At 45.6% G+C, this 13,720-nt stretch overlaps 1 protein-coding gene across 1 annotated transcript; it reads left to right on the forward strand.

Moving 5' to 3' along the window:
• The first annotated feature begins 336 nt into the window (after nt 1–336).
• Nucleotides 337–13,406, forward strand: ALKAL1 (ALK and LTK ligand 1). Its single transcript, XM_086695649.1, has 5 exons — nt 337–558; nt 7,600–7,653; nt 9,390–9,470; nt 10,553–10,629; nt 12,896–13,406. The coding sequence occupies exons 1-5, from the start codon at nt 387–389 to the stop codon at nt 12,923–12,925; spliced, it is 414 nt and encodes a 137-aa protein (XP_086551775.1). The 5' UTR covers nt 337–386; the 3' UTR covers nt 12,926–13,406.
• Nucleotides 13,407–13,720: the final 314 nt, after the last annotated feature.

Here is a 13,720-nt window from a genome sequence, read left to right on the forward strand (position 1 = left end):
CTCCCAGGTGGCGGCCCCGCCCCCGCAGCCGCCCGGAGGACTCTTAGCGCCCGGGCCGGGCCGCCCCCGGCAGGTCGCGCCTCCTGCACCGGCTGGGTCGCGCCTCCAGGCACCGCCGGCCTCTGGCGCCCCGTGCGCTCCGCACCCCGCAGCCCCGGGCGTCCGCGTCCCGACCTGGAAGTTGCGGGTTCCGTGAGCCGAGACCCGGTGTCCGAGGCTCTCGTGTGCCGCGGAGTCGCTTGCGCCGGGACTCGCCCTCGTCCCCTGGGACCATCCTGCGCCCCCCCCACCCCCCAGCCTCCGCCCCGCGTCCCCGTCTCGCGACCCGGAGGCGCGCAGGTGTCGGCCCCCGCGACCCACCCCTCGGGACGTCCCAGCGCGCAGACATGCGGCCCGCCAAGCCTGGCACCCTGCTGCCCCTGCTGCTCCTGCTGGCGTTGGCGTTGTCCCTGCCCGGGGCCCAGGCGAGGCCCCGGGGTCGCCGAGGAGCCCGTGCCACGGACCAGGAACCCCAGCCGTGGCCGTTTCTCCCCGCGGCCAGGGCCACCCGGAGCACAGGTAAGCGGTCCCCGTCGCGGCCGGACGTGCGCTCTGACCCTGGGTGTTCGGGGGCTGCCCGCTGCGGGACACCCGAGTTCAGCAGGGCAGGGACCGGACCGTCTCTGCACATGACTGGTTCTCAGGAAAGCAGGTAAGGAGTTTATTAGACTTCGCCTCGTCGAGACTTAAGTAGCAAAAAACCCTGTCTCACGAAGGAACCGGCGTGACCCGGCGAGGGAGGCCCTTTCCGGAGGCAGGTGCAGCGGCCGAAACCCCGCGGTCGGCCTCCGTCGACCTGGGCCTGGCGCACGGTTCCCGCCCTGGAAGCCCCTCCTCCTGGGTCTGACCGGGCCTCGAGAACTGAGCAAGAACCCTGCCTGAACACGCAGACGCAGCCTGACCGGGCTCGGGGAGCCCCGCTTTGCTTCCCTCTTCTAGCTGGCCTCCGGGAATGCTTGAGGCGTACGCGGTTTTGAGCCGGCCGAGGTGGCTGTCGTTAACTCGCACCTTCCCGAGGCCAGGCTCCCAAATCAGCCCTGGAAACTCAGATCTCTGGCTACTTAGACGCCCAGGGAGGGGATGAAGGAAGGAGAGGGAACAAAACTAGTCAACATAGATAGAGGTCACGAGACTCCCCAAGGTACAGAAGTCCAGGATGGGGGCGCCTGCTGGCTCAGTCCGTTGTGCCTCTGGCTCATAACTTGAGCTCAGGTCCTGATCTTGTGGTTGTAAGATCGAGCCCCTCGTCAGGGTAGCCGCTGACAGCTCGGAGTCCGCTAGGGATTCTCTCCCTCTTTCTCTGCCCCTCCCCTGCTCTCTTGCCCCCCCCCCCCCCCTCTTTCTCTCTCTTTTCAAAATCTAGCGTTTATTCTTTATTTGCAGCTCACAGAACTGGTTTTGAAGGAGCCCACTCTGGGGAAACATTGTTTTGGCCGCTTCACGCAGCCCAGCTCTACCTCAGCCTCTGGGGGACACGGGTGGGGGGTGGGGTGGGGAGGCCAGGAGACGGTGTGGTGACAACGGAAGTAAGGCAAGGCGACGTGAGGCCAGAGCAGTGGGGAGGGGCCGCTTATGAGACCACTGCTGGCCCCTCTCCTCGGGTGTCCCCATTCCCCAGACACTACAGTATCGGAAATTAGGCCAGTTAACAATCCTGCCGTGGCCTCTTAGTGTTCAAGTGAAAGGAGTGACACATGTCTGTCAATCAAAAGCTGGAAACTCTTCAGCTTGGTGAGGAAGGCAAGACAGACCCAAAGCTAGGCCTGTGGCACCAAACAGTTAGCCAAGTTGCGACTGTCAAGGCGAAGTTCTTGAAGGAAATGACAAGTGTTACTCCAGCGAACGCACACATGATGCAAGAGCAAAACAGCCTTATTGCTGACATGGGGAAAGTTTCAATGACCTGGAGAGAAGATCAGACCAGCCACGAGATTCCCTTAAGCCAAAGCCTAAACCGGAACAAGGTCCCGAACTCTCTTTGATTCCACGGACGCTGAGAGACCGCAGAAGAAAAGTTGGAGGCGAGCAGAGGTTGGCTCCTGAGGCTCAAGGAGAGAAGCCGTCGGCGTAATAAAAAAGTGCAAAGCTGAGTAGCAGGGGCTGATGTGGAAGCTTCGGCAAGTTATCCAGGAGGTGTAGCTGAGATCATTAATGTAAGTCGCTACACTAAACAACGGAACTTCAATACAGATGAAACAGCCTTCTATTGGAAGGAGATGCCATCTAGGACTTTCATAGCTGGAGAGGAGTCAACGTCTGCCTTCAGAGCTTCAAAGGACAGGATAACTCTCTGGTTAGGGCTAATGCAGCTGGTGACTCTAAATGGAAGCCAGCGCTCGAAAAAAGATTTCCTTTCAAAATATTACCGCTCATTGACAATGCACCTGGTCACCCAAGAGCTCTGATGGAGACGTAGAATGACATTAATGTCGTTAGCAGGTCTGCTAACACAACATCCGTTCCGCAGCCCATGGGTCAAGGAGTAATTTGGACTTTCAAGGCTTATCATTTAAGCAGTACATTTCACAAGACCATAGCTGCCAAACAGTGACTGCTGTGATGGATCTGGGTGAGCATATCGGAAACCTTTCTGGAAAGGACTCACCGTTCTAGATGCCATTAAGAACATTCGTGACGCACGGGAACAGGTCAGAATATCAATAGGGACAAGCGTTTTGGGAGCAGTTGCTTCCAACCCTCATGGATGACATTACGGGGTTCCGGACTTCAGGGAGGAAGCAAGTGCAGGTGCGATGGAAACAGCACGAGAAGTAGAGCCGGAAGTGGAGCCTGAACACGTGACGGGATTGCTGCCATGTCACGATCAGACTTTTACGGATCAGGAGCTGCTTCGCACGGATGAGCCAAGAAAAGTAGTTTCTTAGGATGGAACCTACTCCTCCTGGTGAAGATGCTGTGAATTCTGTTGAACTGACAGTCACGGATTCAGAATGTTCCATACACTTTGTTGATAGAGCAGTGGCAGGATTTGAGAAAATTGAATCCAGTTTTCAAAGGAGTTTTGCCGTGAACAAAATGCTATCAAACGGCATCACATGCATCGTTCATGAAAGGGAGAATGAGGTGATCCGGCAAATTTCACTGTTGTCCTATCTTATTTTAAGAAATGGCTCCAGCCACCTCGGCCTTCAGCAGCCACCAGCCTGATGAGTCAGCAGCCATCATGTGATGCAAGACCCCTCCCCCCAGCAGCAAAATGATTATGACTTGCTGAAGCCGCAGGTGATAGCACTTTTCAGCAATAAAGTATGTTTTTTTTTTTTAATTTTTTTTTTTTAATGTTTATTTATTTTTGAGACAGAGAGAGACAGAGCATGAACGGGGGAGGGGCAGAGAGAGAGGGAGACACAGAATCAGAAGCAGGCTCCAGGCTCTGAGCCATCAGCCCAGAGCCCGACGCGGGGCTCGAACCCACAGACCGTGAGATCGTGACCTGAGCTGAAGTCGGATGCTTAACCGACTGAGCCACCCAGGCGCCCCAAGTATGTTTTAATTAAGATATGTACTTTAAGAAAAAAAAATTTTTTTAACATTTATTCATTTTTTGATAGAGCATGAGCGGGGGAGGGGCAGAGAGAGAAAGTGAGACACAGAATCGGAAGCAGGCTCCAGGCTCTGAGCTGTCAGCACAGAGCCCGACGCGGGGCTCGAACTCACGAACTGTGAGATCATGACCTGAGCTGAAGTCGAACGCTTAACCGACAGAGCCACCCAGGCGCCCCAAGATGTACTTTAAAAAAAAAAAAAAAGACGTAATGCTATCGCACGCCTAACAGACTACAGTATAATATAAACATAACCTTCGTAGGCACTGGGAAAGCAGAGATGAACTTGGCTTGCTTTACTGTGGTGGTCTGAAACCGAACCTGGAATATTTTCAAGGTATGCCTGTATCCACCACCGCTCGTGTTTTGAGATGTACGCGGGATTTGTTTTCAGTCGGGCGTGGCAAGACCTGGAAATGACTGTCGTGAAGGAAGAAGTTTTGCTCACAGTTCCCTAGAAACCGGGTCACGGCGTGCCCCTAGGGGCAGAGGGGGAGGCGCCAGGTTTGGTCGGGAGCAGAGTGGTTTCTTCAGGAGGGGCAAGGTGAGCTGGTTTAGGACCGGCCAGTTGGAATGATTTCGGCGGGCTCCGGAGTGTAGGGCGGTATGTACCTGTTTGGTTCCTGGCCCTGGGGAATGAGGGTGGGGGAATATTGGCCTTGACTGTGAGGACTGGATGAGGCCAGTCGTAGGGGCCTGGGCTGTGGATTGGTTGGTTTGCAGATGAAAGGTGCGCTCGGGCTTTCCTTTCTCCGGAATCGCTGGCCAGCTCCGAGAGGGGCCATCTCTCCGGGGCCATCAAGGCTTCAGATGTTAAAGCCTCAGAAATACAGGAACTGGAAAGGCATGATTTCCCCTTCTTCACCACCTTTGCCCGGGTGCCGGCTGGCCCTCCGTTCTCTGTTCCTGCCCATCGCGCCCCTGGGCTCCGCTCGTCGGCCAGGAGACACCCGTCAGTCTTCATCTTACTGGAGATCTCCTTTCTTTGTTGTTGTTCTGGGGCGTTCGTCCCGTCTCTTCTTACCTAGACATCTCTTGCTTATCGCTTGGGGTGTCAACTTAATGATCACTTCTCTGTTTCCTTCACGTCAACCTGCTATGTGTTCCTATGTTATGTTTGTACTTTGAAATGACAATTCCAGTGTATTAAAAGTATGGTTTCTCTTGGCGACCTGTCTGAGCTCAAGCAAAGCATTGATTGTTTTCATTTCAAAGGTAACAACCTCCTCAAGGGGTCATCCTCTCAGCTTTTAATTCCTTAAACATTTCCTAGATGTTCCGTCCGCAAGGCACTATTGTACATCCTGCAGGTGATAACACATGAACAAGACATCGTCCCTTTCCTTAAGAAGCCCATGAGGGCGCATGGGTGGCTGGGTCGGTCCAGTGTCTGACTCTGGTTTTCCACCCTCTTCCTTGCTTTGGGCCTTTTCTTTACTGGCGCTGATAACAGGGTCAGTTTAGGCAACAGACATCACTTACTGTCTTGAAGGTGGGCCTAGTGAGACTGATGTGTGCTGCCCGTAGGGGGCTGCAAATAAATATACCAACCACAAGTTTTTATTCAGTGTTTCACATAATCCAGTAATGCATTGATTTTTGACATAGGCATTTGTATTGGTTAAACTTCTCATAATTGTTTTTCATAATTATATATTATATCATTAGACATAGGTACAAAATAGGGGTGCCTGGGTGGTTCAGTCACTTAAGGGTCTGACTCTTGGTTTCTGCTCAGGTCATGATCTCACAGTTTGTGGGTTTGAGCCCTGCATCTGGCTCCACGCTGACAGTGCAGAGCCTGCTTGGGATTCTCTCTCTCTCTCTCTCTCTCTCTCTCTCTCTCTGCCCCTCCCCTGCTTGCCCTCTCCGTCTTTCTCTCAAAATAAATAAATAAACTTACAAACATAAGAGCCCACAATATTGCTTGGAGCCAGACATGTCCACAGTTCACTATTATGCTAATCGGAATGTGACAATTTCCTTTATAGAAGTTAGAAAGTGTGCAGTGGGGGTGTACAAGAGGGGGTAATTTATTTAAAATGTGTACCTTTCCGGGGCGCCTGGGTGGCTCAGTCGGTTGAGCGTCCGACTTCGGCTCAGGTCATGATCTCGTGGTCCGTGGGTTCCGGCCCCGTGCCGACAGCTCGGAGCCTGCAGCCTGCTTCGGATTCTGTGTCTCCCCCTCTCTGCCCCTCCCCCACTGGCACTCTGTCTCTCTCTCTCTCAAAAATAAGTAAACTTAAAAAAAAATTAAAACGTATACCTTCCAAACCCGAGTGTCACCGTCGTGCCAGGTCTAAATACTAAAATTATAGTGGAAAATACGTTTGGAACTAGACTTACTCTGATCTTCGAACACGCTTTCGCCAAAGTGCTCCTTCTGCACTCGGCCGGCCCAGCTTTCAGAAAGGGCCAGGGGAGCTGCTTTGCCAGATAAAACCTGGAGTATTGACACCACAGGAGCCAACTGGCTCAGCAATTGGCTGAGAGGTTGCAGAGAGATATGGAGGAAGGACCCATGTTCAAGCTGGACTCTAACGGATGAGAACACCGAGATATTTATATAAAGAGATATTTACATTGTCACGGTTGCTTTGTTTTTCTGGATTAGTTTGGATGGGTCATAAAGTGTAGATGTTTGTTGTCAGGGGGAGGGGAGCTCCACTCCAGCCGCAGGCCTACCGCCCTGACAATGCTGTTCTGGGCTGACACAGGGCTGCGGGGAGCAGGGAGCCGCCCAGGCAAGGAGGGGCTCTCACAGCCCTCATTAACTGTAGGATGTAAAGGGCGTTAGCATTCCCGAGTCTTCGTTTTACAGTGCCTGTCTCAACAAGGCCACACAAATCAGTGTGGTCATTCCGACTCACTTATAGGGAGGTGACAAGCATTCGCGCCCCCATTAGACTCATTTGATGTTCGACGCGCACAGGACTCAGTTATAAGGACATTGAAGGTTTAAATCTGCCACTGCCAACAAACATCAGGTTCAAGATTTTTTAACGTGTTTTCTTTTCCTCTAGAAGAGTGGCGCATACTTCCCCAACTGTTTTTATAAATAGCATTGTCTGGGCGGTGTATTTATAGGGAATACAAGGTGAAGGGTGGGATGCACTTTGAGTTTTTATATTCACTTATTTAAAGTGCCAAGCCCTTGGGGCGCCTGGGTGGCTCAGTCGGTTAAGCGTCTGACTTGGGCTCAGGTCGTGATTCGTGTGCTCCAGCCCTGCATCCGGCTCTGCACTGGCAGCACAGAGCCTGCTTGGGATTCTGACTCTCTCTCTGCCCCTGCCGTGCTTGCGCTTTCTCTCTCTCTCAAAATAAATAACTAAAATAAAAGTAAAAAAAAAAAAAAAAAACTGAAGTGCAAAGCCCTTTAAGTGGGAGAACATCCTGGCCTGGAGCCCATTTCCGTTCATTTGTTCCCGCTGTGATGGGGAGAGTGGGTTGGGGACGGAGAAGACCCATCAGGAGGCTGTTGGCCGGGTACAGTCATGAAAGCATGACGGCTTGGACCAGTCTCGTGGTAATGAGAGGAAACACAGGTGTATGGGTCTCAGATCATTTTTGGAGGTGGAATGTATGAAATCAAGTAATGGATCGTATATAGCAGAGAGGGAAAGAGGAAAGTCAAGCATGTCTTCTTGATATCTGGCCCGAGCCAAGAGTAAAGAGTGATGCCAGGTAGGAGACCAGGGAGTGTGGGGGAGATGCGAGTCTGGGACAGCAGGGAAATCAGACGTTCAGGTCTGGCTGTGTACTTTTGAGAGGCCTGTAAGTTTCCTGGATAGAGTGGTAGGGGCAAGCGGGTAGCCCCGGGGGAGGTCTCGAGCCCCCAGGGAACCTTCAGGGCTAGAGATACAGATTTGGAATCGGCTGCATGACCCACTGTGAGTTCATGAGTCAGGTGCCTGTCGTTATAGCCTATTTGTAAGGATGTTTTTCATGATGGAAATGCCTCCCACAGATCCTAAAACTTTTTTTTTCTTTGCAGAAATGTTCCTAAAAGATTCAAACTTAAAAGACAAATTAATAAAGCATTTCACAGGTAAGCACGAAATTTACCAGTGACTCAATTAAATAAAAGGATTGTGTGCAAATTACTGTGTTAGGCACTTGGCATTTGAAGGGAAATGTCTGTAAGAATCTCAGCAGTCCAGTTAGGGAAGTGGACAGATGCCATTAACTTGAATTAATGGTGATATAATCCCGACCTTGGTAAGTAATAGAAGTGTAAATACAGTTTTAGGGATACACAGAAAGTGAGTAATTTTGCCAAGAACCAGCAGGATAGGCTTGTTGTCGACACTGTACTTATGTTGGGCTCTAAGGAATGACTGGTACTTTCCTGGATGAGAGAAGCATTCTGGTCACAAGGAATTCTTTGAGAACATGGTAGTTTGGGGGCAGGACAGGTAGACGGTGTGGGTGCACTGTGGGGTATGGTTAGGTAAAGGTGTGTGTGGCCACTGGGTAAAACTATGGCTGAAAATGTAGGCTAGAGTCATACTGTGAAGAGTCCTAAAGAGAATGTAAGGAGTTTAGACCAAGCTCTCCAGCTGATGGGGGCAATAGAGGTTTTTTTGTCTAGGGGAAAGGCGGGCTTTCGTACACCATACCTTAAGCATGGAATACTCTTCTGTGACATTGTTTTGTTCTTCATATCAACTTTGTGAGACCCTTGGAAAGCATCCTGTGCCTCCAGTGCTAGCAAATGACTAAATTGTTTTGAACCAAGCACCCCCATCCTGACCATTCCTCTTGCCTGGCCATTCCTAATCGTCCCAGCTACCTTTCCTTAGTTTACATCTCAGGCCTATTAGCTGGGGAAGATACAGTTTTCCCCACTTAACCGAAGCCAGCGGCCATGTTCGTTAATCAACTTCAGAACAATGGTTTTGCGTATCAAGCCAAGACCCCCCTGAGCCCCAGCAAGTGTAAGGAATTTCCCAGTATTGTGTCTAGGTACTCTGTTCATGCCACTGTGGGCCCTTCTACCACTCCCAGAAAGCCAGACTCCAGATATAGAGGTGAATTTTGGTGGGGACTGTCTGGGATTTGTGGCAATAAAAAGGAAGTCTCAAGGCCCTATTCACTTTACAATAGTCCTTGACACTAATAAGACACAAATTACTATAATTAGAAAATGGAATAAGGCTCTCTGCATATAAACATTAATTCCTATTAAATAAAAAATTGAAGAGGGGTGCCTGAGTGGCACTCAGTCAGTTAGGCATCCGACTTCGGCTCGGGTCATGATCTCCCGGTCCGTGAGTTTGAGCCCCGCGTCTGGCTCTGTGCTCACAGCTCAGGCCTGGAGCCTGCTTTAGATTCTGTGTCTCCCTGTCTCTCTGCCCCTCCCCTGCTCGCAGTCTGTCTCCCTCTCTCAAAAATAAATAAATATTTAAAAAAATTAAAAAACTGAAGAACAGAAAGAGGGGACCAAAGATATTTATTTTTTATTTTTCACATCCTCTTGATTTGCTTTCTAGAGATTTTTTTTTTTCTGTCTAGAGCTTTTCTCTCTTAGTTATTCTGAAGAGTTCTTTAGAAACTGAAGGTTCCATTATGTGGAATGTTGAGAATTGATAGTGAATTTAGATGATTTTTCACAGATTACAGTGTACTGCCTCCCACAGAGGCAGAAGTGCTTCCAGACAAGTTCTTTTAAGGGCATGGAAGGATGTTAAGCTACGGTTGTAATATCTCCACCCATAAAGGCTAGCAAATCTGTTTGGAAAACATGCCTATGTTTATCATAAATGTTCTTTTCTTTTCCCATAGGGCCAATCACGTTTCCAGATGAATGTAGCATACATTTCCATCGACTGTATCACAATACCAGGGATTGTTCAACGCCAGCTTGTAAGTAGTTTGGATAGTTGTGTGTTGTTTTTTTTTTCTTTTAGAAAAAGTCTGTTTCCAGCAATAAATGCATGTAATTTTAAACTTCCACTCTCTGTGGCTGGAAATAGACTAAACATTGTATGAGATGCTATTTATAACACTGACAGTACTTAAGTAACGTTTGTGTGTGTCGTTGACGGTGTAAGGAACGGAACTTCATAATTGGGACTAGATCCAAATCTGAAAATAGCCAGATTTCCTTACTGGATGAAATGTTTGTCGGAGATTTCAACCTTTTATCGTTTTTCAAATTCCTTGGCATAAAGTGCTTTGTCATATAAATGAAACACAAAAATAGGATGATGGTGAAAGGGAAGTCAGAATTTCCTCTTAAGTTGTTTTAAACAGTTTCATATTGTATCATTTATACAACGAGTGATCCGTTGTTCTCAACAATGGTAGCATAGTGTTTTAAGGGTTGCTCTAAGGAATTCTTTTGGACACTTAAGTTACTGAAGTTAATAGTCATTTCAAACGTAGTATTTTAAATGCTGTCATTGAAACTGCCTAAATCATGATCACGTGAGCTAATTCAGCTGTTTTTAAATTCCTTTCTGAACCTAAACTTCCCTTTTTAGGTAAATGGATTTTAAGCACTTTGCTTCTTCTTCACTAGATTGGCCATCTCGAGGAATATTCAATTTTACTCAGGTTGTTGAGTCCGAGTTGTTATAATTTTTTTCAAAACTGCTTGTGTTCAATGACTTGGGGAAATGAATCACACCGGAATCAAAGCAGACTGAGTGATCCCACGGCACAGTGGGGCATCTTGCTCTTTGGACTCAGGCTGCTCGCTGGGTATGAGATAGATTCTTGACATTTGGACGCTGGGTTTTCCTGTTTGACTCTTAAGTGAACAACAGTAACATCTCCCTGATTGTGTTAGGAGGAGAATTCATGAAAAGACCCCGGTTAAACATTTGTTGTGTTGGGTGCTTATTAAATTGTAGCTCTCGTTACTAATCAGTGACAATAATAACATGGTTTTCCCGACACTTGTAGTAACCATATATGTAATTAACCTTTAAATGTTTTCCTAGATTACAAGAGATGTGCTAGATTGCTTACAAGGCTGGCAGTGAGTCCCCTGTGCTCACAGACAAGACCTGCCCTAGGAGTATGTATTTATTTATTTTTCTTATTCTGTTTGACAGGCTAACTTTCTTAAGAAATGTTGAACAATTGAAAAAGCCAGATAGCTGATGTTAGCAACACATAATGAACTTAACCTGTGGATTTTTTACTTAGTGTTAAAGCTTGGTCTAAATGCACAGACTGCTTTATTGAGTTCATTACAAATGCCCTCAACAGTGATTAAATTAAGTAAGGTAAACAGCTTTTTGGCAGCCTTACCAGTCCTGAGTGATTTTTTAATTTTTTTTTTAATGTTTATTTATTTTGGAGAGAGAGACAGAGTGTGAGTGGGGGAGGAGCAGAGAGAGAGGGAGAGAGAGGGAGACCCAGAATCTGAAGCAGGCTCCAGGCTCCGAGCTGTCAGCACAGAGCCTGATGCGGGGCTCGAACTCATCAACGGTGAGATCATGACAAGCTGAAGTTGGACGCTTACTGACTGATTTTTTAAAAATATTTCGACCTTTGGGGTTATATTATTTTTGTGCAGAAGCCTTATGCAGGTAGACATTAGATGAACAAAACTATTTAAAGCTCTATTTTCTTTTCAGCTGGTCAAAAGATATAATAAAAGTTGTGCTGGGTCCTAAACTTTTGGTTTATGCAAGATAGGTAAGGAGAAGAGAGAAAGTATTGGAAGAATAAAAGAAAAAGCAAGGGATCAAAAACATAACCATGTAATCATCATCTGCTCTAGTATATACTTTGCCAGACTGAAATGGTAAGTCAGAATTTTCATTCTGGCTAAATTACCCTAAGAGCCCTAGGGTAATAAAGTATTTGGATAACCTAAATAAATCTGATGAAAATTATAATATTTACAAAAGTAGACTCTATACAAGAGACTGAAAGACATTCATTTTTTGCAGAGATCTTTCTACTCAGTAATTCTTTCCCAGTGCAGATCAAAGCCAACCTGTTTGGGGGAGGTGGGGGCGGGGGTCAGTATTTCAGTACCACGGACAAGTCCCTTTAAAGAAACTAGTTTCATAGCTTGTGAGGGTAGAAATGGAAGTCATGGGATACCTGTAGTCTAGAAGTATCTACATATATCTCCATCTGGCCTATGTGACTTAATCTACCCCAAGTAACTCATCTCACAGGTTTGTTGTGCCAGTTACTAAGACAATCCTGACTTGCATTGCTATTTTTATTCTTCTTTAAAAAGCAATTATAGGGGCTCCTGGGTGGCTCAGTCTGTTGAGCCTCCGACTTTGACTCAGATCATTATCTCGCAGTTCTTGTTTTTTTTTTTTTTTTTTTTTTTCAGTTCTTGAGTTCGAGCCCTGCATGGGGCTCTGTGCTGACAGCTGGTAGTCTTGAGCCTGCTTTGGATTCTGTGTTTCCCTCTCTCCCTCCCCCTCCCCCTCTCACACTCTGTCTCTCTCTGAAAAATAAATAAACATTTAAATAAATAAATAAATAAATAAATAAATAAATAGTGATGGTAAATTAATAATAATGGGCACTCTTAATTCTGCATATTTTTAGTTGCTAAATTTTAAAAATTCTCTTTTTTAGATTAAGAAAATGAGCTAGATCATTTTAGCATTCAATGGCAAGGAACTTGAATTAATTACTCTCAATCTATCTCAAACCTTGTGAATAATGTAAAACATGTACAAATAAAGAAGATTCATTAGGCTGTTGAAATTACCTAAATCAAGCCACATTTATCTTTCTTGGTTTTAACATATTTTATGTGAATGAGTAAATAAACATAAAGTCCAAAACAACATATTAACTGCAAAAGTTCTCAAAAAACAAGTACTGTGCTGTAATACAAAATATTGCCTACCGGCTAACTTCCCCTGAGACTAGATTCGTGGAAGACAGAGCTGATAAATACCCCCCTTGGAAACTGTAGAGTTTAGAGGTTTAGTGATTTCCTCTATAGGAGTATGTGTTTCTCATTATTTATTTAACAAGGTATTAGAAACACAGAATTACAGATTACTACGTTTTAGGAATATTTATAAGTTGTTTAGGTGATGCCAAGTTCATTTTTCAGTTTATTTAGATATCATAACACTTTAGTGGGGAAGTCATAATTGAAAGTATCTAAAAGTACTGATTGACCCTTTTCCCTTCCACACACACATTAGCCTATATTCTCAGGATTAGATTATGCATTGAGCCCACAGATTCTTTAAGCAAAATAAAATAAAATATGACTATATTAAAACTATACATATTTTTAAGTACATTAAAAACCAGATTATAAATGACATTTTTCTTCTTCTCCCTGATAGGCATTGCTTAAGAATACAAATGCAGCTTGAAGGAAAAAGTGCCTGGAATCATGCTAACTGTACGAAGAGGGGAAGCATCTAATTTTATGCTGTATTAAGATGAAAATCTCATCTGAGATTTTACAGAAATAATTGATTAGTTGTGTCCTTCCGTACAACGAAGTCTTTCTTGGTTTATCTTTGTGTATGGAGTAATTTGAAATGTTTTAAAACAATGCTTAAATCACACAACGTAAATAGAATATTAAAAAAGTATGCTATTCTTTTATGCTTATTATATTATTTCTTATATGGTTAATATTCCATATAGGTATGAATTAAAGATTTAATTACGTAAATTATGTCTCAGAGTACTGGTGAGAAATGATTTAAGTAATATATTTCTTTGAATAATCCTGTATGAAGTCCACTTTTACAATTCTTTTAAATAATATTTAAATACACCCATTCAGATTGTCTTTAACTGCACTAATTGGAAATATGAATTCTATTAAAACTGAAATATAAAAGATCTGTGTTGCTTTTCTTTGAATTGAATCTATTTGTCGCAGAAGTTATACTATTGGGATGTGATTACTACATATGTACATATGGATAAATATGTATTTTCTAAACTGCTAACTAGTCTCCTGAGAAAATTCCTGTCTTTCTGAAGTCTGGACATATGGTACTGCTGTCCTAAATAAAAAGAGGAGAGCTATATGTTATGGAGTTAGGAGAATATGTGGGCTGCCTGGATGCTCTGTTTGGATTTTTTTTTTTTTTTTTTTAATTTAAGTAATCTCTACGTGTACCATGGAGCTGGAACTCATGACCCTGAGATCG

This window comes from Puma concolor, chromosome F2 (assembly GCF_028749965.1).
Source record: "Puma concolor isolate L17-30 chromosome F2, mPumCon1.1.hap2, whole genome shotgun sequence".
NCBI classification, from domain to species: domain Eukaryota; kingdom Metazoa; phylum Chordata; class Mammalia; order Carnivora; family Felidae; genus Puma; species Puma concolor.